General features: G+C 28.9%; 1 protein-coding gene across 1 annotated transcript in view; it reads left to right on the forward strand.

Moving 5' to 3' along the window:
- Positions 1-207: 207 nt before the first annotated feature.
- The window catches only part of LOC101236615 (protein DBF4 homolog A), a 34,599-nt gene continuing 8,710 nt past the window's right edge, over positions 208-26,096 (forward strand). Inside the window, exons 1-10 of the mRNA XM_065809190.1 lie at positions 208-345; positions 1,734-1,864; positions 2,017-2,141; positions 2,389-2,454; positions 3,019-3,049; positions 3,349-3,396; positions 3,630-3,702; positions 12,521-12,585; positions 13,725-13,767; positions 14,059-14,104. Of these exons, the coding sequence (XP_065665262.1) occupies positions 243-345; positions 1,734-1,864; positions 2,017-2,141; positions 2,389-2,454; positions 3,019-3,049; positions 3,349-3,396; positions 3,630-3,702; positions 12,521-12,585; positions 13,725-13,767; positions 14,059-14,104 (731 nt within the window). The 5' untranslated portion in view covers positions 208-242. The remainder of the gene's footprint in view (positions 346-1,733; positions 1,865-2,016; positions 2,142-2,388; positions 2,455-3,018; positions 3,050-3,348; positions 3,397-3,629; positions 3,703-12,520; positions 12,586-13,724; positions 13,768-14,058; positions 14,105-26,096) is intronic.

The raw sequence follows: 26,096 nt of genomic DNA on the forward strand, positions 1-26,096 counted from the left end.
TATCAATATTCTTATAAAATAGATTTTTTTCACAAATTATCAAAAATGAAGAAACTTTTAAAATAAATCTTCTAAAACTAATCTCTTCATGTTCATATATGTGTATATATATATATATATATATATATATATATATATATATATATATATATATATATATATATATATATATATATATATATATATATATATATATTTTGTTTTTTTTTCTCAAGTTTACTTCAATATGTATTGAAAAACACATGCATAAGAAAATGCGTAACTTAACATCAAGACGATTAGATGTTCCTTCGATTGCTTTTAAAGTTGGAAGAAGTGAAAAGTTAAGAAGAAGTCCTCGAAAATGTAATAAAAACATATAAATTTTATATGTATATTAAATTTGACAAATTTATTTGTCAAATTTAATTTGAAATGTAATTTTGAAATGTAATTTTGTAAGTAGTGTTCTAATTAAAAAACTAAAAGTTAAGAAGAAGTCCTATAAAATGTAATAAAAAACATATAGATTATATAAATTTTATTCTTATGTTTAAAATATGACTGATTTATTTATGTTTTGTTATGTAAATATGTAAGGAGTGTTCTTTCAAAATAAAAATTTATATAATCTATATGTCTTAAAAAGCGAAAATTGCCAAACTGTTTTTTTTTTTTTACTTTATTTTTTCAACTTTTTTTTCAACAAATTAAAAAAAAAATGAAGTTAAGATAAATGCAAAAAATGTTCAATTTAAAATAAGAGTCACAGTTATGCAAATCCTTTTTTTAATTGATAAACTCTAAATATATAACTCCAAAACACAAAACTTGATAAATAAAACAAGAGAAAAAGTTAAGGGTGATACTATTCAAGTATTTGGTGGAAATTGAACTTAATACAACTTAGTAGCTTGGAAAGCAAACTATATACTACTACAATCTTACTATATTGTTTATATACACCTGCTCCATGCTTATTGAACAATGTTTGTTTAATGCTTCTTTTTGAGTTGAATTTTTTAGTATATAAAAATATTATTAGATAATGAAACACAAAATATGTTTTATTTGGTTATATTTAAAACTCATATAAATTATAAAGACAGAAGTATAAAATAAAGATCATGATTTTATATATCATATGCTCTAATTATACTTACTTTTAATAAGACCTAGTAGACATATTGTAAAAATATGTTTATATTTACAAAAATAGAAGGCATTATGTGTACTAAGAATTTTTTGCTCATACTTCTAATAGTAGTATGTAATAGTTTAACCAAATTGTAAAAATCTAGTGATAATAGTTTATAAACCATATACAAAGTTATAATATAAACAAAGTTATACCAATATGCTGTTTAAATAAGGAGATATGTTTATTAGATAAAGTTTGTTATGCCCTGTATCGAAATTTGGCAGCATGTTTAGAAACCTTTTATTTATAAGTGGTATTTTTAAATATAAAAATACCAATGTAGTATTTAAGCATTTTAGAAGCTTATTTTTTATTAAATCTCTCAATTCCAAATTTACAGTTGGTTGCTGTAAACAAAAGACTTCTTTCACAAATGAAAGTTCAAATATTTTTTTAATGCTTCGTTACTTTTTCTCTGCTTCTTATAAATTTGTTTCATAAATAATTAAATATACATTTTTTATGTTATACATGTTAGTATGTTTTTATTTTTAGTAATTATATTAATATCTTGTTTAAATCGTATAAAAAATATAAATTTTTTATTTGCTAGTACAAGATAATACACAGCGTGTTATAAAGGAAGAAAAATGGAAGAATTTGCTTTCTGGTTGCAAGTTTTATCTAGATGTTGCTCAGGCAAAGTCAACTGAAATTCGTCATCAGATTTTAAGCCTTGGAGGAGTATGTATTTTGCCTGATATTGCGTTCTATGTTATTAGCGAAAAAATGTTTACTCCTTTACTTTATACTTGACATACTTTTCCCTCTCCTAATATATACAAAAATATACTTTTACAAACAGTTGTTTATTTTTATTTTTTTTCGTTTTTAAGGAAGTTGAAGAGTTTTTAAGCAAAGATATTAAAATTGTTATAACCAGTCAAACAACAGGAAACATTGGTAGCCCTAAGTTTGTTGGAAATACCCCAATGTCTAATCGGCCAAGCTTGATGCAAGTGTAAGTGAATAATTATTTGAAAAAAAATTTTTTTTATCAGATAATACTTAATTTACTTGTAAATAAAATCAAGGAATCTCCTCATGCTACTCTCAAAACAAACTAACTCATTTGCACTCACTCATATTGCATTAGAAAAAATTCTTAATATGGAAAACTAAAAGAAGAATTAGTTTCTGTAATTTTCTATTTCTTCCTATTTTCTAGTATTTTTGTTGAAACTTTTTGTAATTAAAATTTTCTGTAGTATTTCAAGCAAACGTGCAATCTTACAGCAACCTTCACCATTTAGTTCAGACTCTCCTCAACTCAGGTATTTTTAAAATGTTTTTTTGAGTAGGGTATATTTTTTTTATTTTGTATTGTTTTATACAGTAATAATATATATTTAAAAGAATTTAATTTTAAAGTTTGAATGATTTTTTTTCAAGAAACTCTTTTACAATCAAAATAAATTAATGTAATTTTGTTATGATTAAAAATTGATATATATTTTGTTAAAAGTGTAAAAATGATTGTAAAATAATAGTAATAAATGTATTAAATTTTTTTAATTTCATCAAAAAATAATAGTATTTTTTTGTAAAACATTGTGTAATCCTTGACACCATAGTTGATTACAAAAAGTATATTAGCTAATAAATTTTTTTGAATGTGTTTTTTTTTTTTTTTTTTTCCCAAAAAAACCAATGAGGTTTACTCAAGTGAAAGGTTTTCTTTATTATGTTTGTCATGCTTTGAGGATTTTCTAGAAAAGTTACCAAAATAAAAAGTCTTTAAAAAAAGTAATTTTTAAAATTTTTTAAAAAATTGACCCCGTTATTTTTAAAGTTCTAAAAATCTTTTACAATCTCAAACATGTTTGTAAACATTTTAGCAATGACGCTGTAAAATTGAAGAATAACAATGTAAGTTTTACTTATACTTTTATTTAAGTTTTAATTATGTTTTTTATTTTATTGTTTTTTTATCAAATTGTCTTAGAATTTTTTTTTTTTTTAAATTTAAAAATTAAATCTGCTAGTTTATAAAAGGTTTAATTTTTTACTAAGCATTTTTTTTATTTTATAACGTTTTTTAATTTTTTCATTTATTATTTTATATTGTATTGTTCATTAACTTGTATCACATGTAAAACATGCAATAAATAAGAGTAATGTGAAATAAGTCATATAATACTAGTCTATAGTAATTATTTCTTTTAAAGATATCTATCACTCGAGGAAAAATGGCTCTTAACAAAGTGTTACCTACGGTAAAAGTTTTTTTAATTTTTTTAATAGGGAAAATCAGGAAACATTTTTTTTTAGTTGTAAAATTGTCAGGAAAATTGTTAATCTAAATGAAAAATAATACATAATTTTTTTATTAATGCAAATATTAAAACAATAACGTTTGTTAACAAATAAGGGAGTTAAAAAATGTTCATGTAAAGTTAAGAAAATTTTTTGATTTGATTTTTTGATGAAAAAGATTTTGTTTTTATAGAAACATAATTATGGGTCAAATGATATCATTGGAAAAGCAATTCAGCTTGGAGTGCAAGTGATATCCATTGAAGGTATTTTTTATAAACTTTATAGACATTCTAGTGATATTTATTTTTAGTTTTTTTCAAAGGTGGGCACCCAATAATTTTTTCTTAATCCGATAATCGATAGTCCAATAGTTTATTTTCTTAATCCGATAATCGATAGTCCGATAATTTTCCAGATTCACCGGTCCGATAATCGATAGTCCGATAGTCCGATAGTTCAAAAAAAAGACCAATCCGATAATTTTAAGTCCGATAATTTCCCAGATTTACCGGTCCGATAATTTAAGTCCGATAATCTTAGTTAAAAAAATTAATTGATGAAATTATCTCTTCTCTTGAAAGATCTTGTGTATTAATGTTAAAAAATTCCAGAATAAAAAAATTTCCTCTGAGGTTTTTTTTTAACATGTTGACCTCCAAAATGCATGTTCCGATCATAATTATCTCAATATATCAAAAACATAAATAACTAAATGCATCTTATAGTTTATCTTGTCACCCAAAGCAGTATGCCATGGTGGTATATAGAAAAATTGCTGTCCAGCATATAAAAAAAATAACAACAAAAATTTTTGCATTAGAAAATTTCGACAAAAAAGAGAATGGTAATTTTTCCAACAAATTTTAGAAAGTTGTAAAAAGAAAACGTACAAAAAATTTATTTTAAGAAAGCAAGGGAAGGTTACCCTTGATAAAAACAAGTTTTTTAAAGTTGTCGGCTGTCAGGTTCGACCGCTTAGGCCTCAAGATATCTGAACCACTACTGAACAGCCTCTCCACAGCTGCGGAGGAGGGGAGGGGGGTGTTGTACTTAAGGAACATATCCAACCAGGCAACTCTGTGGAGCAGGGGGAACTGGTCATAAGAGACATGTAGTTTACTGTTCACTCTGATTCTGTTCCACTCATCGTAAGCTTTTTCAATGTCCTCCTCAAGGACACCCTTTCTTGCCAACAGATCGTCGTCGTCCCTCATGTACTTGAAGGGGTCCTCCTACTTCTTTCTGCATCTGGCCAGTCTCTCCACCAGTCTCTTCTCCAGGGCTGGCCCTGATCACCATCTGTCTGACAATTTGCCTCTTGATGTCACCTTTCAAGGCTGGGTTAAGATACCCAACCACACTTAGCTTGAAATGGGGGTGGAGGGCAGTGGCCACTAGAAGGTCCTTATCCTCAAACATCTTCTCAAACTTCCCCTTCAAGGCCACACGTGGATTTTGAGGGTTCTCCAGCAGGTATGTTATCAACGCCTGCCCCTCAACAATGCTGTTATCCCTCCTCAAGCCTGCTACTTGGTCCTTCATCAGCTTAATAGTAGGAAGGAGAATGCCCATATAGGCATTCACTTCAGACTGCAGGGTGTCCAGGCATGTTACAACCGGTTTCATTATCTTGCAGTACTGAGCGAGCAGGTCCTTATCAGTACTGTACAAATAAGGCAAGCTTTGCTTAAGCATTACAGCATTCAGCTTTTCCATCATATCTCGGTCCTCCAGCACCTCAAGCAGAGCAGCACAGGAATCGTAGTATGAGTTCCAGCGTGTCACCCCTGGTGTCTGAAGCTTTTTACCGATGGCCTCCTTGATCTGATTGGCCGCCACTGTCCTCCTGTTCTGACAATTCCACAATCCCTGTGCCTTGCCATCTGTCTTAGTGAAGGGAGCCCTCCCACCATAGTTTCAGCCTGGCACCTTAGAAATTATATTAACATTTAAAATTACGTTTAAAAATTGATAAGTTAGAGTTAGTAACAAATAATTAAATAATACTTAACTTAACTTAAAATATTCTATTAAAACTTAAGTGTAAAAAATCACCATGCTAATGTCTGATGTTGCCATCAAGTTGACTGTGTGGGCTGCACAGCGGCGGTGCTTGGGCAGCTCTTTGCAGACCTCATCATCCATCCACTCCTCCAGGAGGTCCTCCACCAAGATGGTCATGACAACAGCCTCATCAGAGTCAAGGTCAGGGTCACAATCCTCCTGAATTCATTAGTGAATTAGAAAATAAATAAATAATAAGGTAATAATAACTAATATGTATGGTAATAACAACATTTAAAATAGTTTATACTAATCTATTTCTTTCAAAAAGAAATGAATGAAATCCACATTCAAATAAATTTCTTATTGGATGAGCTCTTCTTAAATCAGGGGTCTATATATTGGGAAATACCCCGGGTGCAGGGGGAATATGGTCCCAGAACCATATACAAATATATATTTTTTTAAATATAAAAGGGGAAAAAAGTTCACAAAGGGGAAGGGGGGTATGGTTTTTTATCAAATATATAGATTCCTGTCTTAAAATAATTTCAATACTAATCAAATTTTAATTGATTAAATCTTTTCATTTTAGCAACATTTCTTACTCAATCTGGGCTGTTCAATAAGCAAAAGTGAAACTTTGAAATTAAATCATTTAATTTTTTTTTTTTACAATAACGATTAGCCTACCTCTTCAAACTCCTCTTCACCCTCCTCTGCATCTCCACCCAGCAGGATCTTGCAGGCGGCAACATAGTTAGCACCATTGTCAGTTGTTGTGCTGATGACCTTAGTGGAGATGCCGAACTCCTGGTGCAGGTCGAGCATGACCCTGGCGAGGTAGGCACCAGTTTGCTGGACTTTTATCTCCTTTATGCCCAGGATAGCATTTTTTCTGTCGAGGTTGACAGGGTCGATATAATGCACTGTCATTCCAATAAAGGCCCTGTTGTGGGCGCTCCAGCTGTCTGCTGTGGTTGCCACATAGCTGACTTTTGCCAGGAGATTGGTCAGGATGCATTTGGCCTCCTCTCCTCTCACGGCTATGTCCCTGCTGAGCTTCCTCCTGGAAGGGACAATGAAGTTTGGATTCAGCAGTTTCAAAAAATCCCTCAAGGCAGGAGAGTCTGTCAGGTGAGCGGGCACAATGTCTTTGATGAAGAAGTTATAGTAGAGATTAAGGGCCTTTTTCTGGTCAAGTTTCTCTTTCAAAGCGTACTCGATGCTGTTTTGTTTCTTCGCAGGAGGAAGGACCCCGCCTTCTGAAGTGTCACTGAAAAAAAAGAAAAAATTTACAACAAACCTATTTAAAGAGACTTTCTTACTATCAGTGTTCCAGATCTGAAACTTTTTGATATAGATCCATATCCGAAGTTAAGGATCCAGCTCTTAATCGAACCTTTTTACAAACATGTACAGAAAAAAATTGTTCCCTTTTCATATTAAATGGGAAATTCTGTAACATAAAACATGTGAAGTTGCTGATAAATATTTTTTATCATATAACATTTAACATATTTTACAACAGAATCTGTTGTAAAATATGTTCTGTATCTGTTGTATAATAACTTCAGTACACAGGCATCTGTTGTAAAATATCTTCAGTATACAGGTATCTGTTGTAAAATATCTTCAGTATACAGGTATTTGTTGAATAATAACTTCAGTACACAGGTATCTGTTGAACAGATACCTGTGTACTGAAGTTATTATACAACACAACAGATAACTGTATACTGAAGATATTTTACAACAGATACCTGTATCCTGAAGATATTTTACAACAGATACCTGTATACTGAAGATATTATACAACAGATACCTGTATACTGAAGTCTTTTTTACAACAGATACCTGTATACTGAAGATATTATACAACAGATACCTGTATACGGAAGATATTATACATCAGATACATTAATACTGGAGATATTATACTAAAGAAACCTGTAACTATTAATTTAAATATACCTTGCTCCAGAAGAGTGTCTGCCACGCTTGGAGCCGGCGCTCAGGGCAGCAACGAAGGCCGGATAATCCAGAGGGTGCTGTGTTTTGTAGTGGACCTTGAGGTTGTTGTAAGAGGACGCTGCGTAGCTGATCTCCTTGTTGCACATTGTGGCCTTGCACTTCATCTTCAAACTGCCTTTGCCTGGTCCAAAGTAGGATTTGATGTACTGTAAGACAAAGGGCAGGGGCTCGGACAAGCTGGTCCTGCTGGTTCCGCTGTTATGAGCAATCTGGTTGTCCCCCTGACTGGATATGTCAGTCCTGGCTAAAGAAGCGACATTTTCCTGTGTTAACTGGCTGACTTCCCGGCTGGTAGTGCCTTCACAGACTTGCTCTTCATCACTTAGGCTCATGGCGCTAGAAGGCCGCCTTGTAGAAGGGATCAAAAATCTGTCCATTTTAATAATAGCAGACTTTTTTTTTTTTTTAGTTTACAATTATTAATCGTAATATAACAATATAACAATACATAAACTTGGTATCTGAAAGAAGATCCAAAAGATCTTGTCGTCAGAACCATATAAAATATATCAAACATGTATATATAATATAATAAAAATACAATTGATTTAATAATTATTAACAATGTAGAATAAACAAAAACAGAAAATAATTTTACATTTCAAAAATATTTATATATATTGTCAGTAGAAAGAATAAAGTTTTTTAATTTAGTTTTAAAAACAGAAAACGAAATTGACAAATCAAAATTTGGAACAACAATTTTGTTCCATAAATACGGTGCTTGATAGTTTATGCAAAATTGATTAAACTTTGTTTGACAAAAGGGTTCAATTATTAAATTATTATTTCGTAAAGTATATTTGTTTATAGCTTTATGGGTAAAAAGATCTTTAAAAATGAACAATGGTTGTTCACTTTTACAACGAAACATAAAACATAAAATATTATAGACATTGAGTTCGTAAACGTTAAGTGCTTTAACGTTTTTAAACAAAATATTAGAATGAGAAAAACGATTTTCAAAACATATTAAACGCATCGCGTGTTTCTGACGATGGTAGAGATTTCGTAACTTACTTGTAGAGGTACTTCCCCAAGCAATATTGGCATAATTTATATAGCTATGTATAAATGAGTAGTAGAGTTGAATTAAATTTTGTTTATTTAGATAGTATCTGACCTTATATAGAATTCCAATACTTTTGGCCAATTTAGTAGAAATAAAGTCGATATGATACTTCCATGTAATATTTTCATCAATGTAAATGCCTAAAAATCTTGTGACCGACTCCTTTTTTATTTCAATTTTATCAATGAAAAGTTTAGGTAAATTATTTGGTAAAAAACGCTTTTTTGCGAGGGAGTGGAAAAGGATCCATTTTGTTTTGTCAATGTTTAACGTTAACTTGTTGCACTTAAACCAGTTGGAGATGTGATTGAGTTCTTTATTCATATTTGAAAAAAGCTCATAAATGTCACTGTTTGACAAAGAAGTAAATGAGATCGTCCGCAAACATGATACTCATAAGGTTAGAAGCTTTATTTAAATCATTTATATAGACTAAAAACAAAAGTGGGCCTAGAATAGAACCTTGTGGAACACCACATTTTATGTCAATTAATTTTTCATTTTGAAAATAATCTCCATATAAAACAAATTGTTTTCTATTTGTCAAATAACTTTTATACCATTTTATTAATTTGCCATTAATTCCATAAAATTTGAGTTTCTTAAGTAGAATTTTGTGATCGACCGTGTCGAATGCTTTTGATAGGTCAATGAAAATACCTAGTGTATATTGTAATCTACCAAATGAATTGGAAATTTCACGAATGAACTGTGTAATGGCTTGTTCAGTTGAACAATTTTTTTTAAAACCGAATTGATTTTTATATAGAAGTTTATTTAGATTAAGGTATTTGTATGTTCTATTGTATATAATTCTTTCTAAAATTTTCGAGAAGGTTGAAAGAACTGAGATAGGGCGATAATTACTAATATTTGATTTTTTTCCGTCTTTGTAAATTGGAGTAACTTTAGCTATTTTTAATTGGTCAGGGAATACACCTTGCTGTATAGATGCCCTGAACACTTTATAAAGAATACATTTTAAATTTTCAAAGCAATCTATGACTATGTTGCCATTTATTTCGTCCGCACCTGTAGCTTTGTTTCTTTTAAGAGATTTGTAAGCTCTCTCAAACTCATCAAAAGATAAGTCAGAATATAAATTATCTATAAAAAGCGAATTATTTATAGGCTCTAGGAAATCACTAAAAGTTTTTTCCGTAATAGGAATCTTATTTGCCAATTTAATTCCTATATCAATAAAATATTTATTAAACTCGTTTGCAATTTCGTTTGGTTCATATATATTTGTTTTATTTATTCTAATTACTTTAGGAAGGTAGTTTGAATTTGTTTTTTGTTTTCCTGTTATTTCTTTCAACGTTCTCCAAGTATTTTTTGAGTCGTTTTTAAATTTACTAATTAAATTTGAATAATAATTTTTTTTAAGTTTTTTACGAATTTTTTCAAATAATTGTTGGTAATTTTTATATTTTTGTTGGTTTTCATCTGATTTTGTTTTTAAATATTTTATATATAGTTTCTGTTTGATTTTAGAGGATTTTCTAAGTCCTTTGGTAATCCATGGACTATTCAAGATTTTTTTTTTGTTATTTGTTCACAAAGTGGAAAGTTTGCATTGTATATTGAGAAGAAAGTATCAAAGAACTTATTATATATTGTATTTGCGTCATCACTAAAGTTAATATGTTTCCAATGCAGAAGTGATAATTGATATTGAAAGGATTTTATATTGTTTTCATTGAAGACACGTTTTTTTATTATATTTTGTCTTTCGGGGTTATTAGAGGATACAGTATGAATTGTAAGAAAAATGGGGAAATGATCGGATATGTCGGTTTTTATAATTCCTTTTTGTAATTTCTTATTATAAATATCTGTTGTAAAAATATTGTCAATCAACGTCGTTGAAGTTTTGGTTATTCTAGTAGGGCGATTAATTAAAGGAAGAGCTCCTGCCATAAATATTTCATCATAAAAACTTTTTACTTTTTTATCTTTACTATAAATTAGACAGTTCATGTTGAAATCTCCAATTATAAAAGTAATTTTGTTTTCTTTGCTACCTTTGTGAATGATATTACGCTGTAAAAAGAAACTAAAGATTTCAGACGCACCATCTGGTGGTCTATAACAGCAGCTTAATAGAATACTTTTTTTTTTATTGTTTAAAATTTCAATAGTTACGATTTCTTTATCACCGTCAGAAACGCACATATCATTCCTAATATGATATACAATGTGTTCCTTAACGTAAATCAGAACTCCTCCACCCCGTTTATTTGTTTGTCTTTCTAACAAAATTGTTTCAAAACCTGGAAGATGGAAAATGGAATTATTTTTAAACTCATTCGAAGAAATCCATGTTTCTGTTAAGCAAATTATATTAAAAATATTTTCAGTTTCATCTAAAAAATCACAAAACTTTTCAAAATTTTTATTCAGACTTCTAATATTAATGTGAAGGATTCTGATTTTTTGATTTTCAGTGCCGTTTTTATTAAGAAATTCTTTTAACTTATTGGGATAAAGATAAGAACAACGTGTGTTCACATCATTAAAAAAGTTGACATCTGGATCTGAATTAAGATCTGATTTTAAATATTTATCATGAAAATTAAAAGTAAAGGATTCGTAGTCATCCATTTTTGTTTTTAAATTTGATTATAGAATATTAAAAGAATTCCTTTATAATTATAGGTCACGAGTAATTAATTTATTGTAAGTTACTTTAGCAAACTTACCTTTCGCTCGCAATTCCTTCGCTTCTTTGAAAAGCTTTCTTCGTAAATTTATTGTAAAATTGCTAAAGTCTTCGTTAACGTACAACCGCTTCATCGTCGTATATTTGTTTAACACTAGGGCTTTGTCTTTGTAGTTTTGAAATCGAACAACTATTGATCTGTTTTTTTTCTGTTTCTTTTCCAACTCGATGGGCTCTATCTATTAAAATATTTTCTTGTATATGAAGCTTCGTATTGAGGAATTCTTTGATTTTTTGTTCACTTTCTTCCCAAGTTTCATTAGCTTTATCTTCAATCCCAACAAATCTCAAGCTGTTTCTACGGCTTCTGTCTTCTAGTTCTGCTATTTTCTCTTCAATGTTATTGTTTCCATTTTCAATATTACTTATATCTGGTGATTTTTTCGACTCTGTTTTTTTTAATTCTGTAAGTTCAATTATTATTTTATCATAGCTTTTGCTTATAAATTCAACAGCTTTCTGTACCTCAGATAATTCTTTTTTTAACGTAAAGTTTTCATCTTTTAAGTTATTAAATTTAATTTCCATTTTTTCTATCCGATCATTAAAAATTTTCATCATAGTATTCTCATGATTTTCAAGGATTTCTTTAAGTTGTGCTGGTGTAAAGTTTTTCGCCATTATTATAAGTTTTTTAAAACGCTCTTAAAAACACGTCCGTTCGCGGTGAAAATTGCGGTGAAAAAAAACTTCACTGAAAAAAAAAAAAAAACTAAACTTAACAGACTTAACTGCTGTTAAAAGCACAGAGACACTCAGACTCTTCTGGTGATACTCAGAACGATGAAATGAATGCAGCAAGGACCCAGCGAGAGCGGAGTTACTATTATAAATTGTTCAAATTACGCGCCACCTGTCCAAGAATGCCACGGAAGGCTGTCTAAATGTCGTCTTTTTCGTGAAAAATACTCCAATTTTGAAATTCAAAATATTAAATATATGAACATTTTAAAAAATAGAAGTCAGATAGTTTTGAGTCTGTCCGATAATTTAGTCCGATAGTTTTGAGTCGGTCCGATAATTTAGTCTGATAGTTTAAAAAAAAATTTTATTACGATAATTTTTCTTTGATCCGATAATTATCGCTTTATCGGAAGTTCAACTTTGCCGGTCCGATAATTGATAGTCCGATAGTTAGGTTAGTCCGATAATCGATAATTTTTTCTTAATCCGATAATTATCGATTATCGGAACTTTTATCGGAAGTGCCCACCTTTGGTTTTTTTTACACAAGTTCTTTTTTTAGATTTTACACAATGCTATTTAAGAAAATCAAGAAAAGAAAAAGATTGCAAAAAATCACATAAAATGGTAATTTTCACAGTGCTTTTTTAATAATTAATTTTCCTAAATAATTAACCAAAAAATAATGTTGCAGAAAAAATATTTATAATGAACAGTTCAGTTTTTTCTATTTGATTATTAATGATAAACAATAAGTTTTTTTTTTAGTTATTTTTTGTTTTAAGGAGGGAGGAGGTGAATAGATCTGTTGCGGTCAAGATAAAAAAATTTCATTTACCATTTGAAACTTTTACTATTTCACTGAAATGGTTAAAGTCCTAAAACAACTTTATACCATATACTTTTTATTTAACACAATTTTTCATGGATTTTATTGAACAATTTTTTATGTTTTTTCATAGGTCAAATAGATTTTTTATAATATTGCTAATAAAATTATATTGTTAATAAGTCCATGTAAATTTTTTTTAATGTTATTTAACTCCTTAAGACCGAGAAGGTCACTACAGTTGAGGAGGCTACTTTGTTGTGGTTACAACCCTCTCTCAACTATTTAATTCCGAAACATACACCTTAAAGAACAAGGCCGCTGAGCAAAGAAACAAGTTGAGTGTGGTACTACCAGTGATCTAGTGAGGGCTGCAATTAATAATTCATTTAATGTATTTTATTTAAAACTACGGAGGTTTCAAAAAATTGAATGAAAATTTTTCTATAGATAAGGCTTTCTAATAATTGTTTTCCAAATTTTTAGTTTTAGATTAGTCAAAGTTTTAAATATGAGTTTTGTTTTGTATATTTTTTTAATATGTAATTTTTTGCAGTTAATGTAAACTTAAGTATACTTGTATAACTTAAGTATACAACTTAAGTAGGACATTAGAATGTCTTGATAAATGACATTTTAAATCCTGTGTCTAGTAGGACCTTTTAAGTCTTTAGTGTTTTATATAAAGTTGTATTAATAAATTAAATATTATTTAGTTTTACAGAAGACATTAAGATGAGAATAAAATTAAACACATTGAATTAAAATTAAACACATTGAACTGAATTAAAACATTATTGAAACATTACTGAGAAGTAATCAAATTGAAAAGTAAACTATGAACAGAACATTATAACAACAACAAAAAAATTAAAAAAAAAAATACCAAATGATTTTTTATGTTATTAAAAAATTAAGAAATATTTCTTGCTCTTAGCTCTCCTCTAGTCGATTTAAAAAGGGTGCAACAGATATGCAAGGTTTGTTACTGTTTTTTTTTTTTTTTTTTTTGGAAATTTGGTTCGGTGGTTGTTCACATTAAATCTAAAGTATGTTCACACTACAATTTAAATTGCTTTTTTTGTTTTTGTCTTTGTTATTTAGTAAATATTTATGTTTTAGTACTTCTTTCAATTTAAGACACAAATAATGATAAATAGTGCTGGATTCAATATTCATCGATCATATCATTACTAATGTTTATTCGTTATAATAATCAGCTGATTAATGTATAAATTAAAAGTGTTTTCTAATAATTAAATTTTCTTTAGTGACAAGATTAAAAGAAACTTTTTTCAAGTTGGAAGACAAGTCTAGGTAACATTAAGTATACATATATTTTTTATTTTTGAAGGTTGTTGTTTACTTTCTGGTGTCTGGTTTTCTTTGTGATGAGTACATTGTTAAAAACATAAGAATTTTTAACAATTATTAACAACCTTTATTTTAGTTAAACATTTTGTTTACATTGGTATTTTACTTAATTGTTATTGTTGACAACTGTTATTGTAGGAGTCACTTGGGGACTGCCATGCGATAAAAATTTTGTCTTTAACTATCTATATGGTCTACATGTTTTACTATTTATATGATGATATATATGGTTCAAACATGATTTTAATCTAAGTCTTTAAAAAAATAAATAAAATTTTCCTTCACATTACAATACTATTTATACACATTACCTAGACTTTTTGAAAAAATGGTTAGGATTTATGTATCAAACAAGATCAAAAAATGTTTTTTAATCAAAAAACTATCAAAAGCTGGAGGATTGAGGAGGCAATAAAGTTGCAAAGGTCTTTTTTATATAAAATACCTTATCATTTCAATTTCTAAATCTGTTAGAATCCAATGCATGGTTGCAAGTCCCCTGTAAATTTTTTTTAGACATAAGCAATGTAGTGGCAAAAACAAGTTGAATGTTGTGGCAAAAACTTTTATTGAATCCCAGGAATGGGATTGAACAAAGAATGATTGTTTTTTGGATGACCAAAAAGGGTTGCAAAAGTGGTCAAAAGTTGTTAAAAGTGAATATAATGAAATATTATGAGAGCAAATTAGTTTAAATCAAAAATGTTTATATGTAGAATGGAGTAAATATTTGCCAAACAGTCTGAAAAATCCATTGTTTAGCTTAAATGAGATGAAGACTTGTAATTCAATTTTTTATTTTTTTTTATTTTTTTTTAATAATCTCCACTTCCTAAAAAGGAAGTGGAGATTATTAAAAAAAAAAAGTTACAAATGCGATAATTTAATATTATAAAAACTATTGATAGTTTGTTTTAGTTAATAATACCATAAACTATAAATGTGGTAATAGATAAGTTTTTTTTTTTTTTGTTATTATTGTTTGTAATAGAACAATCATTTCACAATCAAAAGGTTGAATTTAAAATCCACCCAACATCTCTAAAAGTAATGCTCTTAATCTGTTTCTCAGCACAGCAATCTTGTTTAACAAGGTTTGCGTTTCAGAGTTTAGAGTTAACAGTTGCAAACGAAATATAATGTTTAAGCTTTTTTGAGTAGCCTTTTTGACTGTAATGGTTTCTGGAGCCTTGGAAGATGAATTTATTGGAAAAAAAAACAAAAAAAACAATACCTTGATGTATGAGTATCTTGATCTGAGTTGAGTATTAATGGTAATTTTTTACTCTGATATATATCTTGTAAAAGATATATATGAGTCAAAAAGACTTTAGCTCATGAAATATTTTTTACTTTGCCTTCTTAGTCCTCAGCTTGATTCAAATCTTTTTTTCTCCATAACTGACAAGAAACAATTGTCTGAAGTTAAAAAAAGTGATGCTAAAAAGCTCTTCAACTCCTAAATTATACTGCTCTTCAACTCCTAACTTATATAGGTATAGATCAAAAATGAGCTACATTAATTGTAAGAACTGGAAAATTTTAATTCTTACAGAATGTTTAACTACTGGATTTATAAACTATAAATCATTTTAGATCTTATTTATGAATGTCAATGGTTTTGGTAAATAAGATATAAAATAAGTATACTTATACTCAAAAAGATAAATAAAGTAAAGCAAGACCAAAAAGATAAATAAAGTAAAGCAAACCATAAATAAAAACTATTTTTAAATAGTTTTTATTTATGGTTTGAATCTTGTTTAAAGTATTTATATGGAAATAAACCTATATTTTCTTTTCAACCAATAAGAGAAAAATTCAAAGAAATAAAGTTGTCAATTTTTTCAACTATTTCTTATCAATCTACTATAATTTATCAATGGGTTCAATAAAGTTTTTACCGCCAAATATTTTGGAACTATTGCTTATTTTTTATTACTGCTGTCTATTTTTATCAGACTAAGAGTTATTGTACAAATCAATGTTGTTATTGTACAAATCAATGAAAAAATTGCACAATCTAAGATTAAAAAGTGTAAAAGGAAATTATGCAGTTTATATACTTTTTTATTTACTCATCCCAAGTTGCAAGAAGTCAAATGGTGATCTCCAAAAATCAGTATACATAGTATACATATACATATATATATATATATATATATATATATATATATATATATATATATATATATATATATATATATTTGTTAAATTTGATTAATATATATGATATATATATATATATATATATATACATATATATATATATATATATATATGTATATATATATATATATATATATATATATATATATCAGGGAACCGGGAAAAAAGTTAGAATTATCGAGATGATTTTGGCTCAAATATGTGTGCCAAATGGACTGGAAATAAAGTTTGAGATACACAAAAGTTCGAAATATCAAGTAGTCGAAGTATCAAGAGTTAAGTGTATGTATATATATATATATATATATATATATATATATATATATATATATATATATATATATATATATAAATATATAAATGTTACCCCAAAAAGTAGTCTCCTTGACTGTAGTGGCCTTCTCGGCCTTGGGGAGGTGAATAATTAAATATATACACACGCACATATATATATATATATATATATATATATATATATATTGATTTTTGATAAAATTAGTTCACAAAACGCAAGGTTTTTCCGATGGCTTTGTAGTATTTTGATAAATTGTCTTGGCAAAAAAGTGCAGAGGCAATTTATCAAAATAACCCCCTGCAAATCGCAACTTATCGTGCTTTAATTTTCAAATTCATTAACTAATATAAAAATGGTAAAAAAGTTATCAAATTACTCTTAAAAAGGAGGGCCATATTGTAATAAAAAAACTATAAAAGAAATTATTTTTAAAACCAAATATAATATTGTGTTATAAAAACCATTTTTCATTCAATTTTATTCATGAAGTTATTATAAAATTATTTTTTTTAAATGCAAAACTTAAATTCAACTTTAAAAATGTTGTCGTGGTAATGCCAAGGTTTTTTTATTTTTTTTGGCCTCTGCATTTGTTTGCAAAGGCCAAAAAAGCTGATTTTCTCAAAAGTTAAAATGTGTATATATATATATATATATATATATGTATATATATATATATATATATATATATATATATATATATATATATATATATATATATATATATATATATATATATATACATATATATATATATATATACATATACATATACATATATATATATTTATATATATATATATATATATATATATATATATATATATATATATATATATATATATATATATATATATATACATATACATATATATATTAGTGATGTACCGATAACACTTTTTCTGGCCGATGCCGATGGATAGGAAAAGGCCGATACCGATGCAGATACCGATGAATTAACTAATTATTAAAATTTTGAAGATATAAAGCCATAGAACTTTAAATTGGGTAAATTTTTTCATGGAATCCGTACTGGTAAACAAATACTTGGACCCAAATCAGAGCCAAACAATTACTTTAAAAGATGTTAGAAAAACTCAGTTAAAAAAATATATATTTCTTATTTTTTTTACTATGAAAAGAAAGCTTTCAAGGAAATAAATACAGTTTTAGAGGAACTTTTAGATTTTGATTCAATTTTAGAGGTATTTTATTTCAATTTTAAAAAGAAAATAGTTTTATGATAAGCAGTTTACTTAGAATTTTAATCTCATCAAAAGCAAATAAAGAAAAACCTCTATAAATATATATATATATTCTCAAAATAAAATAAAATAAGCGACTTCAAAATGAAATACCAAAAAAAATAATAACTTTAAGATTCTGAAGAAAGCATCAATAGCAGTTGTCACAATGTTTAGTATTTAAAATTGTGTATACGAATATTGTAATGTAAAAACATAAGCATTTCTCCTGTTTCTGGAGTTAACCTATTTCGTCTTGAAGAGTAAACTTGTCCTCCACAACTGAACAACCGTTCACTTTCAACAGAAGATGGAGGGCATGATAAATACTTCTGAGCTACTGGAGCTAATTGCTTGACGTTATTTTTATTTGCTCTCCACCATACTATAGGACTATCATGTTGCATGATAATGTCTTGGCTCAAATATATTAAAACTTCATTTTTCAATTTTAAATAATGCTTGTTTTCTGTTTCTGGCAGAACTTCAGATATTGATTTGTTTTCGATTAAATTGTTTTTATTTTTAACAAAATTTTCAAAGCATTTTGAAAAATCGAAATCTAGATTTATTGTACTTGATGACAACTGACCTCAGGTTGAAATTCCATATGATCTTTTTGTTGAAGACTTTTTGAGCAATCTACAAGCCATTTAATAATACTTTCAAAATAACTATCAGCTTCTTCATTTGGAAAAAAGTTATTTTTATACCTCAGATCTAAAAATGTGGCTAAAATGAGATTTTTGTCATTGAGATATTTTTCAAATCTTTCATTTGCTGATTTTTTACATTCTTTTAAAGTTGTCCCTAATCCTAAAAACAAGGGAGACTTTTCAGCTTGAACCAGCATGGTTTTTATAACTTGTATAGTTGGAACTATAGCAGATGCAATTGCTTCACGCTCACTTAACAAATTTGTTATATCATTAAACATTTTTAATAGTCGTATTAATTTTTCTAAAATAATCCATTCATTGTTTTCCAGTGACTTTAGTTTAGAGTTGTCATTATCACAACAAAATGGGATCAAAGCACGCTTCTGTTCAAAAATTCTTTCTAACATAAAATATTGACTATTCCATCTTGTTGTTATGTCTTGTTTAAACCTCTGGCACTTGATAATTAGTTTGATATTTTTGATAAGCTTCAAAAGAAGATGGCGAATGATTAAAATGGGTTACTATGTTTTTACAAGTTGTTGATATATTTTTAATGTATATCTGGGCAAATACAGCATCATTCAACACAAGTTGCAAAGTGTGTAAAAAACACGGCAAACTGTTGTAACCTGCCTCTCTTATGCCAGCTACCATATTAGCTGCATTGTCTCTAGCAACTAAATGTACCTTTGAATTTGGAATAAGAAAGTCATTCATAGAACTTTGAATTGCTTCACTTATATTTTTGGCAGTATGCGATACATTGAGTTGACAAACTCGAAGAATTGCTGATTGTTGATGAAATTCATTAGTTAACCAATGAGCTGTCAGGCTAAGAAATGAGCATTTTCTGTTGGTAGATGTCCATCCATCAGTTGTAAATGAAATATATGAAGCATCATTTATTTCTTTTTGGACCTTTTGTCTGACCTTGTTGTATATATTTTGAAAAGCAGAGTTTTTAATGTATTTTCTACTTGGAATGCAATAGTTAGGACATAAATGGTTTAACAATCTTTGAAATCCGATGTCTTCTACTATAGAAAAAGGTTGAATATCAACTGCAATCATTTCTGCAATATATTGACTAATTAATTTAGACCTGTGATCATTAATGTCCCAGGGCTTTTTTCTCTCAATTGTTTGAAACAAAGTTTGTTGAGACTGTTTTGAGCAACTTGCATGAGTTGACTTGATTTTCTTGAATATGTTTTGTTCACTTTCTGCTCTTCTTTTGTTTTCTTCTTCATTAAGTTTCACCTCTTTGCTTGCTATTTCTTTATGTTTTGTATTAATATGAACAACATATTTGTTGTGTTAAAAGACTTAGATATTTTTTCTTTGTTACCTCTTGTAATCTTCATTTTGCATAGGCTACATATTGCAATTGAAGCATCTTCAGGAGAAATAGTAAAATATTTCCACACCCAGCTGCGTGATTTTATTGGAATATCTTTTCCAAACAAAGCTGCTGCCATTCTAAATATATATTTGATTCTGCTACTTTATTACCTTATTAGTAATTTAGATATCTAAATAACAATCATTTAAAAATATATATAGCAATACTTAAATACATATAGATAACAATGCTTAAATAAGTTACTTTTAAGTATAACAAAACAATACAAAATAAAGTTATACTAAAAACAACATTATAGTAATAAAAGTATAATTACATCCAGCTGTTAAATTAAAGCTTATAAACATCATTTTAAGATTAAATAAACTTGCCTGTAAACAAAGTCAAAATAAAATTTTTCTAAAAATTCTAAGCGATGCATAAAGTTTAGATTATTTATTATTTAATTATTATCAAAATGCAGGATAAAAGTATTAAAATGCCATCGGTAATGCATATCGGTAAATTAATAAAAAAAGGCCGATACCGATTCCGATTATACAAAAAGTGGCCGATTAAGCCGATGCATCGGTACATCACTAATATATATATATATATATATATATATATATATATATATATATATATATATATATATATATATATATATATATATATATATATATATGTATGTATGTAAGTATATATATATATGTATATATATATATATATATATATGTGTATGATATATATATATATATATATATAAATATATATATATATGTATGTATATATATATATATATATATGTATATATATATATATATATATATATATATATATATATATATATATATATATATATATATATATATATATATATATATATATATATATAATTGTCAGATCAGGTTATCCTGCTACTGGCAACATGTAACCCAGTACAATCTGCTTCATGTCCTGCTTCCTTGTAGGATACGCCTTTTTAGGCAAAGGCTAAGAGATGCCAACTCCGATTTAAAACACCCCCTGCCTTGGGGCTCTTGGTTGAGTAAAGGCTAGAGATAGTGTCTCGATAAAAATACTCATCTTGGGCAGATGATAAATGCACCCAGCTACTGTCTTGTAGAAGGCCTCCTAGGCAAAGACTTAAGGGGTAAACAGATTCTATCTGTTGACCAGCCTTGCACCCCTTCTTCATCTGTTAGGCTGGCGCAGATGTATTTTTAATACATTGTTTCCAGTTTAGGATGTTTGAATGCTGGATCTTCTTGACTCAATGCATGGGTTTGCTTGTGTCACTGTGTTTATGACTAGGCAACTCATTCTATTATCTCCTTATGAGGGTACAGCTCTAAAACTCAGTTTTATGGTTCTGAGGCCGGCTGGTAGTCAGGTTTCCCCAACTCTGTGGTAGCTCTCAGAGAGGCTGATTCCATCAACAGCTGAAAAATATCAAAGTATTAACAGTGCCATGTTGCGCATGGATCGTGTCCCTGTTTGTACTTTTGGTGTGCATTGCGGAGGCCACATTTGGAGCCCTTTGTTACGGCTTAGGGTTTATTGGTAGTAATGAGGCAATTGCTTGGGCTATTAAACGGTGTTCTGAGTACTATCTATGCTTTGAGTCAAGTTCTTCAATCTAATTTTAAAATGAATAAAGTACCAAAAACTATAAAACACAAAAAACTATCATCATCACCAAGTTCTCTAATCCTATCATTCACTAATATTCGTGGTCTTCGAAGTAACTTTTCTTCTGTTAAGTCTTATCTCTTGCAAAGTTCACCAGACCTACTTGCTCTTTGTGAGACTAATTTGAGTTCGGCTGTCTCATCTTGTGATCTTAGTGTTGATGGTTATCTTCCTCTGATTCGTAAAGACTCCAATAGTCACATGCTTGGCCTGAGCATTTACATTCGTAAGATTTCACCTGTTTGTCGTGAAACTAGGTTTGAATCCACAGGCTATTCTTTCATGTGCTTTTGTTTAGCACCACTTCACTCTATTGCCTTTCTCTTTGTTCTATATCGCTCTCCTTCATCTCAAGACTGCACTCTTTTTGATGTTATTTCTGATCATATTGACCAAGCCCTCTCTCTTTATCCATCAGCTAATATAGTTGTTGTCGGTGACTTTAATGCTCACCACTCTGAATGGCTTGGTTCTAGTGTCAGTGACTCTGCAGGCATTAAAGCCCACAACTTTTGCCTTTCTCAATCCCTAACTCAAGTAGTCAACTTTCCAACTCGCTTTCCTGACAACCCTAATCATTTACCTTCTCTACTCGACTTATGTCTTGTTTCTGATCCTAGTCAGTGCTCCACATTCACCCTTAGGTTCTTCTGATCATAGTTTGATCTCTCTAAAACTAATATCTCATTCTTCTTCATCACCTGAATCCCTCTATTATCGAACCTCTTACAACTACAGTAAAGCTGACTGGGATTCTTTCCGTGACTTTCTTCGTGATAGCTCTTGGGTAGAAATTTTTTTCTTCCTGTCGACAAATGTGCTTCTTACATAACTTCGTGGATTCAGGCTGGCTTTGAATCTTTTATTCCCTCTCGACGATTCCAGGTCAAGCCTCACTCTCCTCCATGGTTTTCCTCACACTGTGCTGCTGCGATTGCCAATCGAAACCGTTACTTCCATATTTATCAGCAAAACAATTCTCCAGAAAATAGACGTCTGTTTATTACTGCTAGAAACAATTGTAAAAAGGTTTTGTCTAACGCCGAAACCCGCTATTCTCAGGTCATGAAATCTCGTATCTCCTCTCAAAATTAGGCTCTCGTGACTTCTGGAGAATCTTTAATAATATCATTAATAAGGGCAAATCTATAATTCCACCTCTCTTGTATGGTTTAGTCTTTGTCACCTTACCTAAAGACAAAGCCGAACTGTTTGCTAAAAACTTTTCATCAATATCATCTCTTGATTCCACTAATTGCGTTCTACCTGATATTGCCAACAAACAGGTTGATCCATTGCTTGACATTCATATCACTCCAGCATCTGTATCTAAAGTGATTTCCTGCCTAGACTCTTCTACAGCTTGTGGCCTGGACAACATACCTGTTATTGTCTTGCAGAAGTGTTCTCCGGAGCTGTCGTCTATACTCTCAAAACTATTCAACAGGTGCTTATCAAAGTCTTGTTTTCCAACCTGCTGGAAAGCCCCATCTGTTATCCCTATCTTCAAAAATTCTGGAGAGCGATCTGATTCGTCTAACTACCGTTCCATAAGTCTTCTTCCTATCTTAAGCAAGGTTTTTGAATCTTTAATTAACAAACACTTAATTTCTCATCTTGAATCTAATAACTTACTTTCTGACCATCAATATGGATTTCGATCTTCTCGTTCTACAGCTGATTTCTAACAGTAATAACTGACAGGTTTTATCGTGCATTAGATGAAGGTAGAGAGGTTAAGGCCATCGCTCTTGACATTTCAAAGCTTTTGATAAAGTTTGGCATGCTGGTCTTCTTCATAAGCTTTCTTCTTATCTTATATCTGGCAACATCTTTAAGATTATTGAACCCTTCCTTTCCAATCGTAGTATAAAAGATGTCCTCGATAGACAGCACTCTTCTTCTTATTCTGTAACTTCAGGGGTTCCTCAAGGTTCTATCCTTGGCCCTATACTCTTTTTAATTTACATTAACGATCTTCCAGATATTCTCACATCTAAGGTGGCATTGTTTGCTGATGATACTACCATTTATTCTTGTCGTGATAAGAAACCAACACCCTCTGATTGTTTGGAGGGGGCATTTAAGCTTGAAAAGGATCTCACTTCTGCTACAGCATGGGGCTCACAGTGGCTGGTGAACTTTAATTCAGATAAAACTCAATTTTTTTCAGCGAATCGTTATCGCAGTAATTTAGATCTTCCTATATTTATGAACGGCGATGTACTCGATGTGTCACCTACTCTTCATCTTCTAGGATTAACTCTTACTTCCAATCTTTCTTGGAAACCATATATCAAATCAGTTGCAAAATTAGCATCTGCTAAGGTTGCATCTCTTTATCGAGCTCGTCACTTTCTTACTTTGGATTCTATTCTCTATCTCTATAAATCTCAAATCCGGCATTGTATGGAATACTGTTGCCATATCTGGGGCGGATCTTCTAATGATGCCCTTTCTCTTTTAAACAAGGTGCAAAAATGCATTGTAAACATAGTTGGACCTGCTCTTGCAGCCAACCTTCAACCATTATCACATCGTCATAATGTTGCTTCTCTTTCTCTTTTCTACAAATACTATTATGGGCACTGTTCTAAAGAGCTAGCGTCTCTGGTACCATCTACTAAAATTCATTCTCGTGTTACTCGTCATTCACTTAAGTGTCATCCTTTTTCTGTGACTGCCCCTAAGTGCTCCAAAAATGCTTATTCGTCTAGTTTTTTTCCTCGAACATCAGTTCTTTGGAATTCGCTTCCTTCATCTTGCTTTCCTGATTCATATAATTTGCAATCTTTTAAATCGTCCGTCAATCGTTATCTTGCTCTACAATCTTCATCTTTTCTCTTACAGTAACTTCCAACTTTAATTAGTGGCTGCTTGCAGCAATGTTGGAAGCGAAGATGTTTAAAAATATATATATATATATATATATATATATATATATATATATATATATATATATATATATATATATATATATATATATATATATGTTCTACAAATATGTTTAATTTTCTTAAATAGCAGAGCAATAATAAATTCGTAAAAACATACATTTAATAAATATTATAAAAAGTTTTCTTCTAAAATCAGTTCACTTAATAATCAGAAAGAAAGTCTATATATCAAATAATTCAAATTATAGAAAAAATAACAAGAAGTTGGAATTGTTATAATTTTTATAATAACTGTTTTGCAACCAAGAAGTTACATTATAATATATATATAAGAAGTTACATTATATTATCAAAAAGTTAATTGTGTAAAGAATTCTTTAGAATTAAGATAAATTTAGTTTGGCCATTTTTTTTTATAATTTTTTAAAAGTTATGTATTATTAAGTTATGTATTATTAAAAGTTCATGTCTGCATTTAGTGATTATTTAGATTTTTTGTTCGGTAGATTTTCTTGTTTCAAATAGTTAATAATTTCAAATTTTTCTTGCTAACATAGCATAAATTTTATGGAAATATTTTTATAAACAGGTGCAGTTTTTAGAATAGACCAGTTTATTTTAAAATTAATATATTTTTTTTCTTATTGCCAAATATATTTTGAATATTTTTTCTATTTCAAAGATTGTTTGTGGTTTGTATAACGTTTTTTCAATTTGCATTCAGTTAAATCTATATTGTTTATCTGTTAGGAAACAATGCATTTGTAAATAACATTTTTTGGCTAGCATTTTCTATTTATTGGGCAATAGATTTTTTGTTTGCAATTACAATTTTCATTATATTTTTTTTAAGAAATTCATTTATTTTTCAATCAAATTAACATTGTGACTTTTCATTATTCATTTTTTGTACAGCTATAATTTATTTTAATAGCATTTCTGTAAAAAATTGTGCACAATTTATTAGAGTTTTTGTACAATTATTAGATTAAAAGTGCTCTTTTTTTCACAATATTTGTTGAAAGATTTTTGCTGTATAGTGGGTTGAACAAAATTATTTCTATTATGCTTTTTTGCAGTTTTTTTTGTTTTTTGGTCAAAATTTTTAAATGTATAAGAGCATCTTCATACACATGTTTTGAAGAGTTAAAAATATTGTTGGAATAGTTGGGAGAATTTTGATTTAGTCTATTGATAATTGAAATAAGAATTTATTTTATGATTTGAGGGGATGATTTGAATTTATATTAATAAACAAAAATTCATCATTAGGTTTTATACAAGGCTTATAAGGATTTTTTGAGAGGTTAAATGTCAATGTCAAACTTAAATCAAGAAGTTTCACAGTTTTTTAATTAGTGTTTTTTCAATTTGGAAATGAATATTTTTAAAAGATTTTTTAATTTTTCTTCTAATTTTGTCAAGCTGAAAACATTTTTTTTTTTTTTTTTTGCAATTTTATTAAACCATTACTGTGATACAGGCTTAATGATTAGGTTAAGTTATTTTCGCTAAGAAATTTAAAATATATTTTTATAAATTCGCAAATATCTGCTCCGTCATAACTTCCCAATCTCAAGGTGTTTGCGCGTGGAATAGCTAAAATTTGGTAGCAAAATAGAAATTTAATA

The sequence above is a fragment of the Hydra vulgaris genome, chromosome 11 (genome assembly GCF_038396675.1).
Source record: "Hydra vulgaris chromosome 11, alternate assembly HydraT2T_AEP".
NCBI classification, from domain to species: Eukaryota; Metazoa; Cnidaria; class Hydrozoa; order Anthoathecata; family Hydridae; genus Hydra; species Hydra vulgaris.